At 41.8% G+C, this 17641-nt stretch overlaps 1 protein-coding gene across 1 annotated transcript; it reads left to right on the top strand.

Annotated features, from left to right (window-relative positions):
- Positions 1-16055: 16055 nt before the first annotated feature.
- On the top strand, positions 16056-16514 carry LOC121840968 (keratin-associated protein 12-3-like). The gene has a single exon (XM_042306371.1). It carries the CDS (start codon positions 16056-16058, stop codon positions 16512-16514), a length of 459 nt encoding a protein of 152 aa, XP_042162305.1.
- The last annotated feature ends 1127 nt before the right edge of the window (positions 16515-17641 follow it).

Here is a 17641-nt window from a genome sequence, read left to right as displayed (position 1 = left end):
AGGACTGAGATGGCGGTTGCCGGCGAGAGTGAAACCTTTCATTAGTGACGCACGGCATCCTTGGGGGCAGGTGACACCTTGACCTCTGCGCTGAATTACTGTCTCACAAACCTCTTGGTTCAGTCCAAACTCCTGGTTCAGCCCAACCTCTTGGTTCAGTCCAACCTCTTGGTTCAGTCTAACCTCTTGGTTCAGTCCAACCTCTTGGTTCAGTCCAATCTCTTGTTTCAGCCCAACCGGCTGGTTCAGTCCAACCTCCTGGTTCTGTCTAACCTCCTGGTTAAGTCCAACCTCCTGGTTCAGTCTATCCTCCTGGTTCAGCCCAACCTCCTGGTTCAGTCCAACCTCCTGGTTCAGTCTAACCTCCTGGTGTTTACATACTGATTAATTATTTGTGTATGCTGTATTCTTCTGCATTCTAGTCAATGCCACTCTGACATTACTCGTCCTAATATCTATATATTTCTTAATTCCATTCTTTTACTTTGAGATTTGTGTGTATTGTTGTGAATTGCAAGATACTACTACAATGTTGGACCTAGGAACACAAGCATTTCGCTATACCTGCAATAAAATCTGCTAAATATGTGTGTGACCAATAAAATGTGATTTATTTCCTGATTTATTTCCAACTTCCTGATGCAGTCCAACCTCATCTTTAAATCTCACAGGACTGTCTGGGAATGGAAGTGTATTGGTAACAGCTGTAATGGGCTTGTGTATGAGGAAACACTCTCAGGTCCGTGTGCATGCTCGCGGGTAAGGTAAGGGTGCCAGGGATGGAATTCTTTTGTGATTCCAAAAATAATTTCAAAGCTGTGTAAATTCATTCCTTTGAAAAAGTACCTCAAACTCTCACTTCAAATATGCTTATAAATGTAGGTGGTTGAGCATTCCAATAGCCTACAGACTGAGAGGAACTGTGCTGCGGGGTATTTGGGCTCATTAATAGTAATACCCACACATGAGACGAGGTTTATTAGAATAATAAAAACAATGGAGGTGTATTTTACACCAGGCTATAGCCCGGCAGCTTTGCCTCTCGTGGTAAGTAACACATCTAAGTAACACTTAAACAAACAAGCTCTGGGCATACCTATTATGGTGGCACAGATTCCTACTGCTCCCTCCAAGATGAAAGAGAATATATTCCCCATTGGGTGACTTTTTCTTTGATTAATGAGGGAATGAAACAGTGTTCCTTTATCTTCAGCAATCTGTGAAATAACTTGTTATGGGCATTAATAAAACATTAGACAGATCAAAAGGAAAGTAATGTTGTAAATGATTAAATACATTAAGAAAATCTAATCAAATCAAAGTTTATTGGTTGCGTACACAGATTTACAGATGCTATAGCAGGTGTAGCGAAATGCTTATATTTCTAGCTCCAACAGTGCAGTATTATCTAGAAACAACACAAATAACGCAAACTTTTGTGTTTCTTTTAAACAAGAAGAAATGAAGTAATGTCAGAGTCTACAATGTAGAAAGAAGTGAAAATAAAGAAAAACCCTTGAATGAGTAGGTGTGTCAAATTTTGATTGGCACTGTATCAGTGGAGGTTCCTCAGAGGAGGAAGGGGAGGACCCTCCTCCTCAGTGATATTTCATAAAAAGTCAAATAGTACAATAAAAAAGTAATCATTTTTAGTTAAGACTATTAAATATATTCATACACTACCGGTTAAAAGTTTTAAATCACCTACTCATTCAAAGGTTTTCCTTTATTTTTACTATTTTCTACATTGTAGAATAATAGTTAACACATCAAATCTATGAAATAACACATATGGAATCATGTAGTAACCAAAAAGTGTTAAACAAATCAAAATATATTTTATATTTGAGATTCTCCAAATAGCCAACCTTTGCCTTGATGACAGCTTTGCACACTCTTGGCATTCTCTCAACCAGCTTCACCTGGAATGCTTTTCCAATAGTCTTGAAGGAGTTCCCACATATGCTGAGCACTTGTTGGCTGCTTTTCCTTCACACTGCGGTCCAACTCATCCCAAACCATCTCAATTTGGTTGAGGTTGGAGGATTGTGGAGGCCAGGTCATCTGCTGCAGCACTCCAACACTCTCCTTCTTGGTCAAATAGCCCCTACACAGCCTGGAGGTGTGTTGGGTCATTGTCCTGTTGAAAAACAAATGATAGTCCCACTAAGCCCAAACAAATGGGATGGCGCATCGCTGCAGAATGCTGTGGAAGCCATGCTGGTTAAGTGTGCCTTGAATTCTAAATAAATCACAGACAGTGTCACAAGCAAAACAAAGCACACCACACCATAAAACCTCCTCCTCCATGCTTTACAGTGGGAAATACACATGCGGAGATCATCCGTTCACCCACAGCGCGTCTCACAAAGACACGGCTGTTGAAACCAAAAATCTCCCAATTGGACTCCAGAGCAAATGACAAATTTCCACTGTTCTAATGTCCACTGCTCGTGTTTTGTGGCCCAAGCAAGTCTCTTCTTCTTATTGGTGTTCTATAGTAGTGGTTTCTGTGCAGCAATTCAACCATGAAGGTCTGATTCACACAGTCTCCTCTGAACAGTTGACGTTGAGTTGTGTCTGTTACTTGAAGCATTTATTTGGGCTGCAACTTCTGAGGCTGGTTACTCTAAGAACATATCTTCTGCAGCAGAGGTAACTCTGGGCATTCCTTTCCTGTGGCAGTCCTCATGAGAGACAGTTTCAAAAAATGTTTGTGTACACTCAAGTAGCCTTTCTGCTTTCCTCCAGTATTTATTTAGCCAAGATGATGACCTATAATCTCTCCGGACAGACAAGCAAACACTCATGATATAAATGTTGCAACAGCCTAGGCTACACCTAAACATTAGAAATCTGACATGCCGTATAGGATGAAAACGAGACTGATTTTCAGTCTGATCAACTGTAGGCTACTAATAAGAGCAGCTGCTTACAGCCTATGTGCCCTGTCCACCTGGTCAGGGTAAACTAATTGGTAACATTATGTATTTATTTCCATTTGTGTGTCAGGACAAAATGTGAACGTGATCAAATTTAGTTTTTGTTCAAAATTGGGCCAGCTAGGCTGCCTATATGTTTTCAATCCATAATGATTAACTGGAATGAATTAATCAACATAATAGTGATGACGGATGTGAGTAAATGTTTTGTAAGGCCTACAGTTGCTTAGGCCTAAATGATGCTAACATGCATAAAGCAAGCTCAGCCCTGTGAGTTCTATTATCGTTTCAGTTATTGTCTATGTGTCTGGGTCGAGGAAATTCCCCTGCTAATCTAGTCTAAATATAATTTATATGAACAAATATAAGGTATCTGCAGTTTGACAGGGTTTTCATCCCCCCCAGGGACAGGAGATTTTTAAAAATCATGTGACCTGATTAGGAAAAACTGGTCCCATCATAGCCAATATAAAACCTTTTTACAACTGATTAATCACTGTCATACCTTATAGGGTCCAGAGTTTTCCTAGTTAGGTTAACATAAAATGAAAAACTTCAGGCCCCAGGGGGTAAAAACTGCCCCACCGCCCCAAGTCTGCTTGCAGTTGTCAGTTATTGTCAGATATGTGGTTAATCAGGGCTTTATTCAGAAGCATTTCTTAGGCTACTTTGATGTGTCAAGTGGGTGAGATGCACAGTCTGTGTTTGACTTCATGAATTTCCAAACGTCTGAAGGTACCACGTTCATCTGTACAAACAATAGTACGCAAGTATAAACACCATGAGACCAAGCAGCTGTCATGCCACTCAGTAAGGAGACGTGTTCTCTCTCCTTAAGATGAATGTACTTTGGGGCGAAAAGTACAAATCAATCCCAGAACAACAGCAAAGGACCTGTGAAGATGCTGGAGGAAACAGGTACAAAAGTATCTATATCCACAGAAAAACGAGTCCTATAATGACATGACCTGAAAGGCCACTCAGCAAGGAAGAAGCCACTGCTCCAAAACCACCATAAAAAAGCCAGACTACGGTTTGCAACTGCACATGGGGACAAAGATCATACTTTTTGGAGAAATTTCCACCGGTCTGATGAAACAAAAATAGAACTGTTTGGCCATAATGATCATCATTATGTTTGGAGGAAAAAGGGGGAGGCTTGCAAGCTAAAGAACACCATCCCAACCGTGAAGCACGAGGGTGGCAGCATCATGTTGTGGGGGTGCTTTGCTGCAGGACGGACTGATACACTTCACAATATAGAAGGCATCTATGAGGGAGGAAAATTATGTGGATATATTGAAGCAACATCTCATGACAGTCATGAAGTTAACGCTTGGTCGCAAATTGCTCTTCCAAATGGACAATGACCCCGAGCATACTTCCAAAGTTGTGGGAAAATTACTTAAGGACAACAAAGTCAAGGTATTGGAGTTGCCATCACAAAGCTTTGACCTTAACAGTGGTAGGCTTGATTACCAACAACGACGAGACGGCCTACAGGGAGGAGGTGAGGGCCCTCGGAGTGTGGTGTCAGGAAAATAACCTCACACTCAACGTCAACAAAACTAAGGAGATGATTGTGGACTTCAGGAAACAGCAGAGGGAACACCCCCCTATCCACATTGATGGGACAGTAGTGGAGAGGGTAGTAAGTTTTAAGTTCCTCGGAGCACACATCACAGACAAACTGAATTGGTCCACCCACACAGACAGCATCGTGAAGAAGGCGCAGCAGCGCCTCTTCAACCTCAGGAGGCTGAAGAAATTCGGCTTGTCACCAAAAGCACTCACAAACTTTTACAGATGCACAATCGAGAGCATCCTGTCGGGCTGTATCACCGCCTGGTACGGCAACTGCTCCGCCCACAACCGTAAGGCTCTCCAGAGGGTAGTGAGGTCTGCACAACGTATCACCGGGGGCAAACTACCTGCCCTCCAGGACACCTACACCACCCGATGTCACAGGAAGGCCATAAAGATCATCAAGGACAGCAACCACCCGAGCCACTGCCTGTTCACCCCACTATCATCCAGAAGGCGAGGTCAGTACAGGTGCATCAAAGCTGGGACCGAGAGACTGAAAAACAGCTTCTATCTCAAGGCCATCAGACTGTTAAACAGCCACCACTAACATTGAGTGGCTGCTGCCAACACACTGACTCAACTCCAGCCATGGGAATTGATGTAAGATATATCACTAGCCACTTTAAACAATGCTACCTAATATAATGTTTACATACCCTACATTATTCATCTCATATGTATACGTATATACTGTACTCTATATCATCTACTGCATCCTTATGTAATACATGTATCACTAGCCACTTTAACTATGCCACTTTGTTTACATACTCATCTCATATGTATATACTGCACTCAATACCATCTACTGTATCTTGCCTATGCCGCTCTGTACTATCACTCATTCATATATATTTATGTACATATTCTTTATCCCCTTACACTTGTGTCTATAAGGTAGTAGTTTTGGAATTGTTAGCTAGATTACTTGTTGGTTATTACTGCATTGTCGGAACTAGAAGCACAAGCATTTCGCTACACTCGCACTAACATCTGCTAACCATGTGTATGTGACAAATAAAATATGATTTGATTCGATTTTGATTTGATTTTAACTCTATAGACAATTTGTGGGCAGAATTGAAAAAGTGTGTTCGAGCAAGGAGGCCTACAAACCTGATTCAGTTACACCAGCTCTGTCAGGAGGAATGGGCCAAAATTCACCCAACTTATGTGGGAAGCTTGTGGAAGGCTACCCGAAACGTTTGACCTAAGTTAAACAATTTAAAGGCAACGCTACCAAATACTAATTGAGTGTATGTAAACTTCTGACCCACTGGGAATGTGATGAAAGAAATAAAAAATGAAACAAATCATTCTCTCTGCTATTATTCTGACATTTCACATTCTTAAAATAAAGTGGTGATCCTAATTTAACTAAGACAGGGAATTTTTACTATGATTAAATGTCATCAATTGCGAAAAACTAAGTTTAAATGTACTTGGCTAAGATGTACAGTATGTCATCTTACGACTTCAACTGTATATATAAATGGTCACCGTGAGAGTCAGTTTCATCACAGTGCTTGATGGTTTTTGAAAATGCAATTGACGAAACTTTCAAAGTTTTAGAAATGTTCCGGATTGACTGACCTTCATGTCTTAAAGGAATGATGGACTGTTAAATCTCGTTGCTTATTTGAGCTGTTCTTGCCATAATATGGACTGGTTATTTTACCAAATAGGGTTATCTTCTGTATACCACCACTTCATTGTCACAACACAACTGATTGGCTCAAACGCATTAAGAAGGAAAGAAATTCCACAAATTAACTTTTAACAAGACACACCTGTTAATTGAAATGTATTTCAGGTGATTACCTCATGAGGCTAGTTGAGAGAATGCCAAGAGTGTGCAGAGCTGTCATCAAGGCAAAGGGTGGCTACTTTGAAGAATCTCAAATATTGAATATATTTTGATTTGTTTAACACTTTTTTTGGTTACTATGTGATTCCACATATGTTATTTCATAGTTTGATGTCTTCACTATTTTTCTACAATGTCGAAAATAGTAAAAATAACGAAAAGCCCAGGAATGAGGTGTGTCCAAACCTTTGACTGGTACTGTATATGAATAGAAAACGGATAATGGCTGATAATGGCTGATGAAGTTGTATTGTCTATTATCACTTGAGCAGATCTTTAAAAAGAACAAGGTAACGTATTGTATCTACTGCGTACGACAGGCACAACATATCTGAGATGGAAAATGTATTGCAGTCAATGTCATAATGGAAAAGCTCCCCCTAATCCTAATTCTGTTGACATTGATCAAGTTCTCCTAAATGCTTTTTGATATGGGGGCAGATATTATTTAATGTCTTAAGTTTCTCCAACAAATTTGTTCAGTGAATCTATCTTAAGTACATACCAGGATACATGTAGACAGAGAGATACTGTACTGCTACACAAAAGGATGAATATAACATCTCTTCCTACTCTGGAAGAGGAGATGAGTCCCAATGTTACGGTGGCCCTAAGGGGAGAACAAGTTTTCAAAACAATAGGCTGCGAAGTTTGGTTACATGTGTCAAAATATTTTAAAGGCCTGCAAAGTTTGGTATAGTTTGCAAAGTTTGGTAAAAGGCTACAAAATATTTCAAACACATGCAAAATATTTCAAATATCAGTGAAATATTTTAAATACCTGCAGATTATTTTAAAGGCCTTTAAAATATTTTGTAGTGCAAAGTTTAGTAAAATAACTGCTAAATATTTAATCTACCTGCAAAATATTTCAATGGCCAGACAAATATTTCAAAGTCCTGCAAAGTATTTTAAAGGCCTGCAAAGTATTTTAGAGACGTGAAATATTTGTCTGGTCTTTAAAATATTTAGAAGCCTTTTTCCAAACTATGCAGCCTATTATTCTGAAAACTGGTTTGCCCCTGTCAATGTCTGTGTGGGGCACTAAGTCAGGGAGTTCCTCATTTTCTCCTGCTTGGCCTAATTAAAACCTTAACAGGTCATGGTATTCTTGGCAACAATGCCCCAGATTCTCACAAATGCCACTTTTATGAGTTCGTTCCCTTACTTATCAGCTGAGAACAGGTGGCTATTAATTACAACGTTGTCAACTAATACTTGGTCCTCTATTTTGAATTCTACTGGTGAAGACCCTGTCACTCTTGTATTTTGGAGAAAAATGGGGGGGACATCCTCCGACACACCATCTGTGCTGTATTAGGACGCTGTAGTGGGTGTCATGGTTGATAAAGCTGGTAACGGTGACACCCATTTCAAACTCCTGACTGACTCTGGTTTGTGAGAGATTAAAAGAGTGATGGAATGTCACTCAGGCTTTCAGCATATGCTCTCACTGGGGGGCCAGGCTCAGAGGAGAGGAGTTGGAACAAAGTAGACTCTGGCTTAGACGAGGGTGGCCATATGCCACACGTTTAATAATGACTCCACACCTGAGACAAAAAAACAGCATGATATCTAGAATGAATGTCTGCATCCCATCTAAACATTCCATTAGAAAGGCAAAAAAAATGTTGTAAAACATCACAGCACAATTGAAAAATATATAGCACATGGAAACCAAAATAATCATTACGTGACTGCTTTATATAAAAGTACCATGTATGTAAAAATGTACATGTAAAATGTATACGTATAATGTATGTATATGTAGCAAAAAAAGTTGTACAATAAACTAAGATATTTGTCCTCCGAAGAGGGAGGGCTTAATTAAAAAATGTAAAATAAAAAAGAATAATAAAAAAAAACACTCCATTCGAACTTTAGACTTGGTGGCATGTACACCAGAGGTGGGACCAATTCACTATTATTTGAGTTACAGGCAAGTCTCATAAAGGCAAGTCTCAAACAGGCAAGTCGCAAGTCACAAGGTCCAAGTCTCAAGTCACAAGCTCTAAGTCTCAAGTCACAAGGTGCAAGTCTCAAGTCTCAAGTCACAAGTCTCAAGTCACGAGGTCCAAGTCTCAAGTCGAGTCCCAAGTAGAGTGGGTCGAGTCTTGAGTCAAGTCCACTTTGTGCATTCTAAGATTAAATCAAGTCGAGTCACATGTTTTTCCATGTCAAGACTCAAGTCAAGTTAAAAAAGAATAATGACCTATTGACGCTGCTCATGGACATGTTTTTTTTTTTTTGCAAGGGCGATGTTGCGGCTTATGTCTCTGGCTGCGTGGAGAGTAATCCATGGAATCTGTGACAAAAAATGAGTGGCAAAATGTTGGCCAGACACTTTCAAATAATCAGTCTCAAGACAAAGTTGATTCCTGATTCTTGAGGCTCCAAGTCCAAGTCAAGTCCCAAATTATTCTATTTATATCAAGTACATTCTCAAGTCATCACATTTGTGACTTAAGTCAGACTCGAGTCCAAGTCATGTGACTCAAGTCCACACCTCTGGACATCAGAAATGGTGGTGTGTACACCATAATTAGGACATCAGGAAGGGTGGTGAGTACAGTGGGTGTTATCCTTCAGTTGATGTACACTGAGCGTACAAAAAATTAGGAGTACCTTCCTAATATTAAGTAGCACCCCCTTTTGTCCTCAGAACAGCCTCAATTTGTGGCATGGACTCTACAAGGTATCGAAAGCGTTCCACAGGGATGCTAGCCCATGTTGAAAATGCTTCCCACCGTTCTGTCAAGTTGGCTGGATGTCCTTTGGGTGGTGGTAATCTTGATACACATGGGAATCTTTTGAGCACAAAAAACACAGCAGCGTTGCAGTTCTTGACACACTCAAATCGGTGCACCTGGAACCTACTACCATACCCCGTTCAAAGGCCCTCAAATCTTCTGTCTTGCCCATTCGCCCTCTGAAAGGCACACATACACAACCCATGTCTAAATTGTATCAAGGCTTAACAATCCTTCTTTAACCTGTCTCCTCCCCGTCATCTACACTGATTGAAGTGATTTAAAATCTGACATCAATAAGGGATCATAGCCTCACCCGTATTCAGCTGGACAGTTTATGTCATGGAAAGAGCAGGCATTCCTAATGTTTTGTACACTGTGTATGTTATTTAAGTTACCATGTTTAAGAATTTATGTTGAAGCTTGTAGACTCTAGTCTTATGATTTGAAACAGATCTATATTGCTATGAGGTGGTGATTTGAATACTTGTTAGTGGCCACCTTATGTTCAATATCCTCTATATTTCTGAGAAAATCGTGAATCTATTAATTGATCAGATTATTGATAAACTATTAATATGCACAGCCCCCCCCCACACACACAGCAGGAAGTCCTCCTGTGTTCCACACATTTTTGTATCCTGTTTATTCTTCAATCTTTGATGCCTATGGTCTTCAAGTCACTGATGTTCCCAACCACATCCTAACAGGGAAACCAAACAGGTCACGTTAAGTGTGTGAATGTTGCGAAATGGAAATACATACATGTTATTCAATCATTTCATCCACACTGCTGGTGCGTGGCCGGTTTGTTCAGGACTTTGGTGTTGTTGGTCTATTGCTGAGCACCATGGTCAAACAGGTCCTCTGTCCTGGATGTTTTCTGTAGAAAGTTACAGACACATTGCTCCCATTTGAACCAACTCTTTTATCTGTAGATTAGTGCTAAAATGGATGATTTGTCTAAGAGTGATGATTCCCATTCCCAGATGATTCCCATGCCTCCTTTTCATTCAGGGTCTTTCTACCAGTCAAAGGTGACCAACGTTAGCTACACAAAGAGAAGCTTGTAGTATTATTTTCATCATAAATCAAGGAGAGAGAATGGATCAGAAGACTACATTCTGTCTGGTGAACAACTGGCACATTGGAATAACACACTCAAGATCACCGGCTTGCTTTCAAGTACACAGAGTATTGAACATTTCTATTGTAAACACTCTATGTACACACTTCAAGTGCATATGCATTTAGCTTAGTTTGATTATCATCAAAAGTCTACCGACATAATTGAGTTTCTCATGGGAAGCAAAATAACTTCCCTCATAACGCGTTCAACCACAGTTTACAATCAGTTCCATGCCTTGTGGTAATATCTCCATTTTAAAAAGCACTCTTGAGGGAAACCTGTTCTCTATACTCTTATAAAAAAAGGTTACAAAAGGGTTCTTTGGTAGATTTGATTCAATTTGAAAAGGTTATTTTGTCTGTCCCCATAGGATAATCCATTTCAAAACCCTTTTTGGTTCTAGGTAGAACCCTTTTGTGCAGATGATCAGGGCAGTAGTCATTCCGTTGATTCTGTTTCTTAAAGGGAAGCAAAAGGAATGAAACGCGGATAAACCCACCAGAATTTGACCAATAGAAAATCTTGTTTGCAACTGATGGACTAATGATTACACCCTAGATCAGCTAGATGCAGGCAAGAGTGTGCAAGGCAGTATTGAATGTGTCACTGTCTGTCACCTTGATTACTCGACCTGTCTTATAAGCATTAATTCACAGGCTGTGATGATGGGTGTAGGGAAAATGTGAGTATCATGTAGTATCTTTAACCTATCAATGTTATATTGAGCTGGGTGAATGGAATATGAATGACAGTCATCCAATATGCTCTAATAGAAATAAGGCCACACTCATTAAAAAAAATCATCCTCCCTAATTTTAAACATCACCGACCGCCACTGTCATGTACATAGGGCAGCAGCCTCTAAGATACAGGGTAGCGTACCGGGTGGTAGCCGTCTAGTAACAGTGACTAAAGTTCAGGGCAGGGTACTGGGTGGAGGCCTGCTAGTGGTGACTATATAACAGTCTGATGGCATGTTTAAGGGTATAGATAGCACCTTTTTTTGTTAAGAGTGTACTCTCAACACTTATGTTAAGAAAACAATTTTGTACAGTACTTCCTCCCTAAAGTGAATGCTGTATTCATTATTAAAGGTCACACAACTACTTGGTCTAACTGGTACTGAGCCTGAGGGAACAGGAGCTACCAGCTGGCATGTCTAGCAAAGGACAATGAATCTTTAGGGACTAGGTCAACGGGGAGATGCAGAACACACAATTACACATCAGACTTCAGCCACATCCTTAATAATGCTTTCTACTTCAGGACATACTGCTCAACCCTGACCAGGCTTTAATCCTATACTCTTAGACAAAAAAGTGCTGTCTAGAACCTAAAAGGGTTGTTTGGCTGTTCTCATAGGAGAACCCTACTAAGAATCCTTGTTGGTTCCAGGTAGAACCCTTTTAGTTTTATGTATAACCGTTTTGGGTTCCATGTAGAACCATTTTGGGTTCCACATACAACCCTTTATACCGAGGGTTCTACATGGAACCCAAAATGGTTCTACCTGTAACCAAACTTTTTTTTTGACCTGGACAGCTGAATAACCCTTTAGAAATCCTTTTTTTGAAGAGTGCAGCGGCACGAAAAATAAAAAGGCAGCGTGAGAGAGGCTGACGTGCACCTTGAAAAAACTACGTAGGCGAGTACATAAACCACCTCTAAGCTCTATTCTATTGGCGAAAGTACAATCACTGGAGAACAAACTAGATGAGCTCCGGTTGAGACTATCCTATCAACGGGACCTGAAAATCTGTAATATCCTATGTTTCACAGAGTCGTGGCCATAACTCTATCCTCTTGATTCCTGCTTACAAGTAAAAAGTCAAACAGGAAGTACCAGTGATGCGCTCAACATGGAAGTGGTCCAAAAAAGCTGATGTTAACCTACAGGACTCTTTTGCTATAACATACTGGAATATGTTCTGGGATTTATCCGATGGCATTGAGGAGTTTATGACATCAGTCACTGGCTTCCTTAATAACTCCATCAATGACGCCCCCACGGTGACAGTACGTACAGTACATATCCTAACCAGAAGACATGGATTACAGGCAACATCCGCACTAAAAATCACTTCATGCCCTCCAACGAACCATCAAAAAGGCAAAGTGTCAATACAAGACTAAGATCGAATCCTACTACACAGGCTCTGACGCACGTTGAATGTGGCAGGGCTTGCAAATTATCACGGATTAATAAGCAAAACCCAGCTGCCCAGTGAAACGAGCCAACCAGATGGGCTAAATGCCTTCTATGCTCACTTAGAGGCAAGCCACACTGAGTCATGCATGAGAGCACCAGTTGTTCCGGACGACTGTGTGATCATGCTCTCCATAGCCGATGTGAGTAAGACATTTAAACAGGTTAACATTCACAAGGCCGCAGGTCCCGAAGGATTACCAGGATGCATATTCTGAGTGCTGCACAGCTGGTAACTATTTTCACTGACATTTTCAACCTCTCGCTGACCCCGTCTGTAATACCTACATGTTTTTTTTTTTTTTTTTTACCTTTATTTGACTAGGCAAGTCAGTTAAGAACAAATTCTTATTTTCAATGACAGCCTAGGAACAGTGGGACAACTGCCTTGTTCAAGGGCAAAACAACAGATTTTTAGCTTGTCATCTTAGGGATTCGATCTAGGTTACTAGTCCAATGATCTAACCACTAGGCTACCTGCCACCCCGTTTTAAAGCTGACCACCATAGTCCCTGTGACCCAAAATGCCAAGGTTACCTGTCTAATGACTATCGCCCCGTAGCACTCACATCTGTAACCATGAAATGCTTTGAAAGGATGGTCATGGCTCACATAAACACCATCATCCTAGACCCCTGGCTCACTCCAACAAATCCACAGAAGACACAATCTCTATTGCACTCAAAACTGCCGTTTCCAGACTGGACAAGAGGAATCCCTACAGTATGTGAGTACGCTGTTTGTTATTTGACTACAGCTCAGCATTCAACACAATAGTGCCCTCCAAGCGCAAGGTGCTACAGAGGGTAATGTGTACAGCCCAGTACATCATTGGGGCCGAGCTCCCTGCCATCCAGGACCTCTATACCAGGCGGTGTCAGAGGAGGCCCTACAAATTGGCAAAAACTCCAGCCACCCAAGTCATTGACAGTTCTCTCTGCTACCGCACGGCAAGCGGTACCGATGCACCAAGTCTGGAACCAACAGAACCCCGAACAGCTTCTACCCCCAAGCCATATGACTACTACCTAGTTAGTCCGGGTAGCTACAGTGGGGCAAAAAAGTATTTAGTCATCCACCAATTGTGCAAGTTCTCCCACTTAAAAAGATGAGAGAGGTCTGTCATTTTCATCATAGGTACACTTCAACTATGACAGACAAAATGAGAAGAAAAAATCCAGAAAATAACATTGTAGGATTTTTAATGAATTTATTTGCAAATTATGGTGGAAAATAAGTATTTGCCCCACTGCATGTGGTTAATTATTTAACAATCTGCATTTACCCTTTTTGCACTAACTTTTTTGACTCATCACATACTCTGCTTCTGTTTCCCATCTGTTACTTTATTCCTAGTTATACGTACATATCTACCTCTATTACTTTGTCCCACTGTACATTGACTCGGTACTGGTGTTTCACTTTTCTATTATTTCTTTATTTTCTTTCTTTCTGCCTTGTTGGGAAGGGCCCATAAGTAAATATTTCAGAGTTAGTCTACACCTGTTGTTTACGAAGCATGTGATGAATAAAATTAGATTGAATTTGATTTGATCCTCCACTCTACTGCACCGCTAACAATAGAACCCTTAGGTGTACTTCTCCTGTTTATTGTAAGACTGGAGCTCTGGAACTATTAATCATTGTTGGGAGAGACACTGGTTCACCAGTTAAAACAACCGCAGTCTCTCACCTCCTTCAACCCAGCCGCTGTGTTTCTACCACTGAGGAGGAGACAAAATAAATCATGAAGATCAGTGACCAAGGTAATACCTTTTAAAAAGCCATTGATGGGGACAGAGTCAAAATATTTCATTATAGTGGTACACATTTCTTTTAGCCAATTTACTTAGAAGATGCTGTTTACAAAAGGAGAGTAGATTGTATTAGATTGCGTTACTCTATCAGCGCCTGATGATAGGTCTACTATCATTAAGTTCAAATATCATTAAGGCCTGAATGTCTAGCTTTCCTTGTGAACAACACTAGCATGAATCTGAATAATCACAACAAATGGACTTTGCACTCGATCTCAGAGGGGATGTTTAGATAGGGAAATGTCCCTGAAATATATACACAATTTGAGGTATCTTCTGCACCCAGGAGTTCAGCCATCAAACTGACAACTTCATCCTTATCTGAAGAGGAGGCAGAGAGAAGATTCCTGTCACCTAGTTGGGAAATCTTAGTTAAATGTGACTCTTGGCAGCTGCTGGTCTAAAAATAAGCCCTGCTTGTTCCCGGGTTGTGAATATGAGATTGCCATATCGCAACCCCTTCCCATAATAATAAATCAAGCCGAGCTGAGATATGCTCAAATTAAGTTTTCCTTTCCTCAGGTATGAAAATGGCTGAACCAAATGTTATAACAGTGCCTTTTGAGAAATGAGCATATCCCCACCACAGCAATTAAATGTGCTCTGAGAGCATAGTGTGAATCATTTTTGGTCTGAAATGAAACTGTGGCTTTAAACTCGGGATAGCACTTACTGCATTTTTTACCAGGTGAAGTTGGGCCTCCACCCATCCAGAGTAAGCACTGTTATTTACTGCAGAGGGATACCCATGTGTGCCACCAGCCGTGTCCCCTGGAAGCTACCCTCCAATAGAAAAACTCTAGTATCCGTATAACTTATTAACATGATCAAATTAAGAAATCCGCTTGCTGATGGTTTTGTGTGCAAGCTTTTTTCGTTCCTAATTATGTGCTTGAGAGAAGTATTTAGAATTTGGCCTACTGTAGCCATTAATGGCCAAGCAAATGCTTAGACTGTACAGTATAAGGTATGAATGTCCTGTGTACGACTGTCCTGTGTATGACTGTCCTGTGTACGACTGTCCTGTGTATGACTGTCCTGTGTACGTCTGGCCTGTTTGCAACTGGCCTGTGTAAGACTGGTCTGTGTATGGCTGGCCTGTGTACGACTGACCTGTGCTATGACTGGCCTGTGTACGACTGGCCTGTGTACTATTGACCTGTATATGACTGGCCTTTGTACGTCTGGCCTGTGTACGTCTGGCCTGTGCTATGACTGGTCTGTGTATGACTGACCTGTGCTATGACTGGCTTGTGTACGACTGACCTGTGTACGACTGACCTGTGTACGACTGACCTGTGTACGTCTGGCCTGTGTACGTCTGGCCTGTGTAAGACTGGTCTGTGTACGTCTGGCCTGTGTACGACTGACCTGTGTACGACTGACCTGTGTACGTCTGGTCTGTGTACGTCTGGCCTGTGCTATGACTGGTCTGTGTACGACTGACCTGTGCTATGACTGGCTTGTGTACGACTGACCTGTGTACGTCTGGCCTGTGTAAGACTGGTCTGTGTATGTCTGGCCTGTGTACTATTGACCTGTGTACGACTGGCCTGTGTACGACTGACCTGTGTACGACTGACCTGTGCTATGACTGTCCTGTGTATGACTGTCCTGTGTATGACTGTCCTGTGTATGTCTGGCCTGTTTGCAACTGGCCTGTGTAAGACTGGTCTGTGTACGGCTGGCCTGTGTACGACTGACCTGTGCTATGACTGACCTGTGTACGACTGACCTGTGTACGTCTGGCCTGTGCTATGACTGGTCTGTGTACGACTGGTCTGTGTACTATTGACCTGTGTATGACTGGCCTGTGTACGACTGGCCTGTGTACTATTGACCTGTGTATGACTGTCCTGTGCACGACTGTCCTGTGTATGACTGTCCTGTGTATGACTGTCCTGTGTATGACTGTCCTGTGTACGACTGGCCTGTGTATGACTGTCCTGTGTATGACTGTCCTGTGTATGACTGGCCTGTGTATGACTGTCCTGTGTATGACTGTCCTGTGTATGACTGTCCTGTGTATGACTGTCCTGTGTACGACTGTCCTGTGTATGACTGTCCTGTGTATGACTGTCCTGTGTATGACTGTCCTGTGTACGTCTGGCCTGTTTGCAACTGGCCTGTGTAAGACTGGTCTGTGTACGGCTGGCCTGTGTACGACTGACCTGTGCTATGACTGGCCTGTGTACGACTGGCCTGTGTACTATTGACCTGTATATGACTGGCCTTTGTACGTCTGGCCTGTGTACGTCTGGCCTGTGCTATGACTGGTCTGTGTACGACTGACCTGTGCTATGACTGGCTTGTGTACGACTGACCTGTGTACGACTGACCTGTGTACGACTGACCTGTGTACGTCTGGCCTGTGTACGTCTGGCCTGTGTAAGACTGGTCTGTGTACGTCTGGCCTGTGTACGACTGACCTGTGTACGACTGACCTGTGTACGTCTGGTCTGTGTACGTCTGGCCTGTGCTATGACTGGTCTGTGTACGACTGACCTGTGCTATGACTGGCTTGTGTACGACTGACCTGTGTACGTCTGGCCTGTGTAAGACTGGTCTGTGTATGTCTGGCCTGTGTACTATTGACCTGTGTACGACTGGCCTGTGTACGACTGACCTGTGTACGACTGACCTGTGTACGTCTGGCCTGTGCTATGACTGGTCTGTGTACGGCTGGTCTGTGTACTATTGACCTGTGTATGACTGGCCTGTGTACGTCTGGCCTGTGCTATGACTGGCCTGTGTACGACTGGCCTGTGTACTATTTACCTGTGTATGACTGGCCTGTGTACGTCTGGCCTGTGTGTTCCATCACCATGCCATTTACCATCCTGACATGAACAAAACACCCTTTTCCTCTATCGATAATGCATGGATTGCATGATCAATATCTCTTTCAGGGGTTTTCAATTGACATTTTTATGGATGGCTACTTCAGCTTGCTGAGTCAGTTACATTTTAATGGCCTGTTTGTCACCCACAGGGCTTGGGAAAACAGAGCGAGATTTCTCCTTTTCCTTAGGCTTGTGCTCTATATAGCACTTGTTTGAAATACAATGTGTCAGAATTTTTTACACACGTCTTCCTGTTGATATATGCATGATAGTCAGCTGAATTTACTCATTTTAAACGCTATAGGGAATGTATTTGTGTTAGTAATCCACCCAAAGGCCACGGTATAATTCGAAACCTGTGTGTTACCTATAAGTTGCGCAGCACAGGTGGGTGTTGTTGTTGTTTATATTAAAGTGGGCAGCTATCCACAGACTTTCTGCATAGCCGGAGAGATTCCTCATTTTGGAACCGGCCATATCCATGAAAGCACTTACAGAGA

The sequence above is a fragment of the Oncorhynchus tshawytscha genome, linkage group LG26 (genome assembly GCF_018296145.1).
Source record: "Oncorhynchus tshawytscha isolate Ot180627B linkage group LG26, Otsh_v2.0, whole genome shotgun sequence".
NCBI lineage: Eukaryota > Metazoa > Chordata > Actinopteri > Salmoniformes > Salmonidae > Oncorhynchus > Oncorhynchus tshawytscha.
The sequence above is the reverse complement of the archived record's forward strand: the minus strand, read 5'-3'. Positions and strand labels throughout refer to the sequence as shown.